The 6,613-nt window shown below is 33.1% G+C and overlaps 1 protein-coding gene across 1 annotated transcript; it reads left to right on the top strand.

Annotated features, from left to right (window-relative positions):
* Positions 1 to 1,236: 1,236 nt before the first annotated feature.
* LOC143622614 (4-coumarate--CoA ligase-like 6) lies at positions 1,237 to 4,482 on the top strand. The gene is made up of 6 exons (XM_077093708.1): positions 1,237 to 2,313; positions 2,742 to 2,931; positions 3,120 to 3,265; positions 3,387 to 3,454; positions 4,181 to 4,283; positions 4,369 to 4,482. Exons 1-6 carry the CDS (start codon positions 1,237 to 1,239, stop codon positions 4,480 to 4,482), a joined length of 1,698 nt encoding a protein of 565 aa, XP_076949823.1.
* The last annotated feature ends 2,131 nt before the right edge of the window (positions 4,483 to 6,613 follow it).

Genomic DNA, 6,613 nt, shown 5'->3' on the forward strand with positions numbered 1-6,613 from the left:
AAATCAAACAAGACAAATGAAAACTTGATTCAAATGCCTTCTTCTTCCATAGTTACTCTTTCAACATGCATCTCCTGCAACACTTGCCTGATCACCACCTACGAAGCTCTGCGGCACGGCCTCTCATGGGGAAAATTCCATGGGTGCGGTTCCTAAATTTATTAAGAGTCGTGCGAGATATATTATATATAGTAGAAAAAATAATAATTCCACGTTTAATATCAACAAGGGTAATAAAAACATTCAAGCAAACATGTAGCAAAGATACTCTTGAGTCTTGACCACCTCAGACCCTACTTATAGCTTTGCTGTTGGTAGGACTTTACTGAGCATGATTGATTGATGATTCTCATCTGATTACTTTTTTTCCTACATAGAGTGATAAAACTATATTCAACCATAATTTAAGAAACGTGCCAAAAGAAAGCCATCTGGGCTATATAATTTGATTCTAAAAACAAAACTTCAATTTTCAAAAATGTTGTTCTAAATAATTTGATTCTAAAAACAAAACTTCAATTTTCAAAAATGTTGTTCTAAATAAATCTCTTGCATGCAGACGGTATACCATATAGTCCTAGTGTCCGACCATTGATTAACTATATTTAATGGAGTCGACATTATTTTAATAAAAAAGAAATTATTGAGACAACACTTACTTCCAAATTGACAACCCTTTGGGTTTAATGGATTATCCAACCTAATTCTATAACTAGTCAACTCACGGAGATCATAATCATTTTGCACCTTAACCGTCGGAATTGATCAACCTATAAATATTTTATAAAATTATTTTAAGTTTTTAATCATGATTAAGCTATATGAGTGTCGGTAGTATTTTTGTATTTGCTAATTAAATATGCTTTTTTTTTTTAATTTAGTGATTAAACTGTAACCATACGTATGTATTGCGTGCGCTGTCACTACATGCCAAAACACGTTACACAGGTTTTGCTTAACCACCAAAATTGACTATTTTTTCTAATAAACAAAATAAGAAAATAACTATTTAGAACAGCAGAATGCCTGAAATAATTCAAGTGTTGACAACCAGTCAACCTAATTCGTCAGACTTTGTGAGCAGTTTTTTCCAGTATGCCACAAATATTATATATATATATATATGTATAATTAGACATGCAGGCATGCTATTTAAGGACTATATATAACTACCTCACCGCCTAGCTCTAAGCAATCGACCAAATTTGGAACCTTGATCATCTCTTTGAAACAATCATGGCAAAATTCTTCAGCCAAAACATATCAAACATTAAACATTTACATAAGCAAAATCAGTTCATTGATTCTCCTCACTGGTTTTCCCTAGAAACAGGAATATATAGTAGCAAACACTCACTAAGAACCCTACCTTCCAACCCATTTGTTGATGTTGTGTCCCACATATTTTCCCAAAACCACCATGGAAAAACATCCTTCATAGATTCTTCGACAGGGTATACCTTGTCATACTCAGAACTACAACCACTAGTTAAATCCATGGCATGTGGACTTCACCACCAAATGGGAATTAAAAAAGGTGATGTTGTCTTATTGCTTTTGCCAAATTCAGTATACTTCCATATTGTGTTCTTAGGTGTTTTGTATCTTGGTGCTGTTGTTACCACCATGAATCCTCTTAGTAGTGTTTTAGAAATTAAAAAACAAACTACCCAATGCAATGTGAGTCTTGCTTTCACTTCGTCTAGTAGACTTAAAGAATTAAGTGCATTAGGGATCACTTCCGTTGGCGTGCCAGAAAACCCAAACTACAATCCAAACATCGTTGATTTCTCATGTTTTCACCAGCTAATTTCTAGTAATCATAGAGCCATGCCACCTCCAAAGATTAGCCAGGACGACACTGCGGCTATCCTATTTTCTTCCGGCACAACGGGTGCTAGTAAGGGTGTAGTCTTGACACACAAAAACTTGATTTCTGCGGTTGAGCTATTCGTTCGATTTGAAGCTTCACAATATGGGAACAACAACGAAGAAAACACTTATTTGGCTATTATTCCCATGTTCCATATTTATGGCCTTACACTTTTCACTTTAGGGATATTATCATTAGGCTCATCCATCGTAGTGATGAACAAATTTGATCATAATGAGATGGTACGAGCTATCGATAAATATCGTGTCACTCATTTCCCAGCAGTACCTCCATTGCTTAAAGCATTAATCAAAGTAGGAAAGAGTGTTTATTGTGGTCGATTGAAGAGCTTAAAACAAGTGTCAAGTGGAGCCGCACCTTTGAGCACAAAATGCATAGAGGAGTTTGCACAAACATTTCCACATGTCGATTTCATTCAGGTAACACATGGTTTTCTGAAACAATCATTAAAAGTTACGGGATCATAATATAGCTACACCATCCATATCTGATTTAAACCATCAAACGGTTGTCCACAAAACAGTCAGACGACCTTTTCAAATTAATTATATAATCAACCTTTCAGAAATATCATGACCGTAGACAAATATCCCACGGTCGTTCCAAAAGTAGGGAGTCAAACTTAAAATAAAAAAAATATTTGGTAAAAACAGCCGTTTGACAAATGTTCGAATGGCCATTCTGAAAGTACGGCGTCAAACTTTGAAAAGTATTGGTCAAAATGGCTGTTTGACCAATATACGGTCGGCCGCTTGATCATGGTGTGGGACTTGATGTTAGAAATGTGTGTATAGATGACCTCAAAGTTATTTAACCATGATCATTTACTAACTTTACTTCTGTAAAGGGTTATGGTTTGAGCGAATCAACTGCGGTGGGAACACGAGGATTCAACACAAAAGAGATTAGGAATTACACATCAGTAGGGTTGCTAGCTCCAAACATGCAAGCTAAAGTTGTAGACAATGTTACTGGTTTGTGTTCACCTCCTGGTAAAACTGGAGAGCTTTGGTTACGTGGACCTGGCATTATGAAAGGTATGCCAAAATAAATTTATGAAGAAATACTTTATTGTATTTATATAGACTGAATATAATGTTAAGTTTTTATTATTTGTTGGAATATTTTGTATCTTCATAACCTAAAAGATAATTTTCTATTTTGCATGCATGTCTAAATAGTCCACTAATTTTGATAGTTTGTTTCATATGTGGACTTTTGCTAGAATATCTGAATAATGTGGAGGCTTCATGTTCAACAATTGATAAGCATGGGTGGCTGCATACAGGAGACATTGTTTATTTTGACCACCAAGGGTATTTGTATATTGTTGACCGGCTAAAAGACGTTATAAAATACAAAGGTTTTCAGGTAAAACGGTTTTTTTTGTTTTAATATATTTTTCTGAAGTATAAAACTAATTATAAACACTCTAATGTTACAACAAACTTGGACATGATCATGTGCTAATTACAAAAGCTGGATTGTGCAGATTGCACCTGCTGATTTGGAGGATGTCTTGGTTTCTCATCCAGATATAGATGATGCTGTAGTTATAGGGTAAGACCATCCAAACCACATAAAATATTATGAAATATTTGGATAAAAACTATTACAATATATTATATTACACAATAACTAAATAATTAACAAGATATTTTGCAAATTTGGGAATGAAATGCAAATAAAATATAATTGTCTTTTATAAATTACGTTAAATATTGAACTATTATTATCTAAAATAATTTAAGGTATTATTTAACAAATAAAAAAGTAAATCAGTTTTGCATAAACTGGAATACAAAAACTTGCTTGGTTTAATATAGCAAAGAGATGTACGTACTGAGCATCAAACTTACTTAATTACTATTTCTTTGTTTTACAAATCCGTATTTATTCTTAATTTACATTCAAAAATATTTCAGTGCACCAATTTATTCAGTATTTAGAAAAACACAAGTGACATAAATTTATCACAACAATGCATGAACACTTTTATTCAAGTGAATCATGACCTAATAATTAAGCTTTACTTAAAACAACATTTTTTTGCATATATATATATATATATATATATATATATATATGATGGAGCAGTTGGTTATACACATGCATTGTTATATATACAATTTTTACATATTTCTTTTTTCTGTAACATTGATAGAGAAGCGAAACTCAAAGTGAAAATTAGATGAATACTAAATAGAAAATTGATCTGAATTAACGAAGAAATGTATAACATATGATTGATCGGTATCACTCATAACTTTTGGGTTTGTGGTTCAGGAGACTAGATGAAGAAGCAGGAGAAATTCCAATGGCATTCGTTGTTAAGAAACCAAAAGCTAAAATTTCGCAATATGATGTTATAAACTTTGTTGCCAAACAGGTTTGTGTTTTTGATGATTTTAAAGTAAAAGAATACAACTGAGCTACTATCTTGGTCATTTGCTTAATGCTAAATGATGCATCAGGTTGCACCTTACAAGAGAGTGCAAAAAGTGGAGTTCATTAACGAAATACCAAAGTCTGCAGCAGGAAAGATATTGCGACGAGAACTCAAGCACACATTTTCGTCGAGGCTTTAGATTTTATGGTGATATATAACTATGTATGTATATACCTGGGGGCATGAAAGAAATGCTCAATATTCCATGGTATTGTTTATTCACCTTATTTTGTGTCTTTGTTGTTACTTAAAAAAAATGTGAACTTATGTTATTAACACTTGATCAATAAAGGTGGGTTATTTCTTTTTGAAATGGTGTTTGAATTTGGAGTTTTTTTAATGTATTATGCAATGGGGTAGCTGCACTAAGTTGTAAGTGTCTTGACATTTTTCTTGCCTTGCAAATCTCAATCCAAGATGTGCTATTTTGACACGTAGTTGGAGAAATCGTCGTTATCAAGCGGTGTGTTTTTGAAACATCGTTGTTATTATAGGCACAAACTAGCTTATTTCATAAAATCTATAATGCTATTTTTAGAAATGCTAATGTTTGATGATTCTTTATGTTAAGAATACATGATATATGTTTCAAAGGTGCATAACTTGGCAAGTGCTACATCTGTAAACCTTAGACCTGTATCCAAAAATGATTGATCCATACATAACCATTGTATGTTTAAGACATAGTTGTATTTTAGTTCATATATATGGAAGGATCGGATTGAAAAGTTAGAACACACATACACACTATGTTTGTATTAAATGAGAGGATTAGTGGAATCAATCATAACACTCTTGAGTCAATTCACACAAGGAATTGAAAATCATAAGCAAAGTTAAACACGCAAGACAAAAAATTCATTTTCAAGCTCCCAATTATATTGATTTGGCAAAGATTACATGTAAAGCCCATTCTAGTATTAATCTTACGTTTTGTATTTCGTTATTTTACGTTTGTTAGTTGTATGTTTAACTTTGTGTTTGTAATGTTTGGGCCTGAGGCCTAATGTATTTAGAACCCATTGGGCCGATTTTAATAAAAGAGTGCATGAGAATACACACACTATATATTGTGTGTGTATCTCATACACTAAACAACCTTTTGCAAATATATTTTTAAAAACCTACAAACGCTCTCTCCCTCTTCCCTATTCTGAGCCGAACCTAAGCCACCACAAGATCCGAGATCTCGGTCCTAGCTAGTTGTTTCCGCCAACTAGTTGAGAGGTTGATCTAAGACAACTAGTACTTAGTTTGTTTGTTGTTTGATCCGATCACGAGACCTACAATTGGTATCAGTGCTTTCGGGATCTACTAGTTGTAGATCTTGGGTCACAACCTTGGATTTTGTTCTTGTGTGTGTGAAAAGACGGATTTTCAAGAAAATAAGTGGGTTTCGGGTTCATAAGTTCTTTAAAAGTGTTCAAGTTAAAGATCTTCAAAAAGTTTATGTTAAAAGTTTGTGAAAGTATGTTAATGTGGTGTTTAATCTTTAAGTGTTGGTGTTTGTTATAGTGCATGTTTTGGGTTAAGTGTAGATCCACAAAAGATTTACTCAAAAGTTGTGATATACACGCATAAGGAATTGTTTGAAAAGGTGGCAAGAAAGTGGTTTGGTGACCTTCCAAAATTACAAACTATTAGAATACATGTACCTATTCGAATACAGGTTCATTCTATTCAAAACATTAGAATACATTTGCCTATTCGAATACAAGTTCATTCTATTCAAACCATTCGAATACATTTGCCTATTCGAATACAAGTTCATTCTATTCAAACCATTCGAATACAATACCCTTCACGAATACAAGTTCATTCTATTATATTCGAATACATACATTCGAGTCTTTAATCAAATTAAACAAGGACATTCTAATCAAATCTGTTGATCTATTCGAATCAAGTATTCAATCGATTAGAATACCTATTCGAATACATATGCATTCGAATACATTATTCTATTCGAATACATCCTTATTCGAACACATTTACCTTAACAAATTGACAAAGATACTAGTTCATTAGACTACTTTGTTCAATCATATTACATTCAAACTCATATTCAAACCTCCATTCGAATAGGGTATTAGAATACAAGGGACTTGTGATTTTAAGCAGATTCTGTTCCAGTGTGTGATATCTTAGAGTTGTTAAGCAATGGCCACTCCTAACACCACTGCAAGTAATGAAGCTGTGACAAGTTGTGTGATGTTTGAGAATGAAGCTAGGACTACAACAAAACCTCCAAAAATGATTGTCACACCCTG

This window comes from Bidens hawaiensis, unplaced genomic scaffold (assembly GCF_021521415.1).
Source record: "Bidens hawaiensis isolate Kalapana, Puna unplaced genomic scaffold, B.hawaiensis_p1.1 tig00003237_1, whole genome shotgun sequence".
Classification (NCBI taxonomy): Eukaryota; Viridiplantae; Streptophyta; class Magnoliopsida; order Asterales; family Asteraceae; genus Bidens; species Bidens hawaiensis.

What these genes read in the sequence shown, in the direction of transcription:
- LOC143622614 (XM_077093708.1), top strand. Translation starts at nt 1,237, where the DNA reads ATGGCAAAATTCTTCAGCCAAAACATATCAAACATTAAACATTTACAT. An exon ending in CACATGTCGATTTCATTCAG is followed by an intron (nt 2,314 to 2,741) that starts GTAACACATGGT and finishes ACTTCTGTAAAG; the next exon opens with GGTTATGGTTTGAGCGAATC. An exon ending in GATGATGCTGTAGTTATAGG is followed by an intron (nt 3,455 to 4,180) that starts GTAAGACCATCC and finishes TTTGTGGTTCAG; the next exon opens with GAGACTAGATGAAGAAGCAG.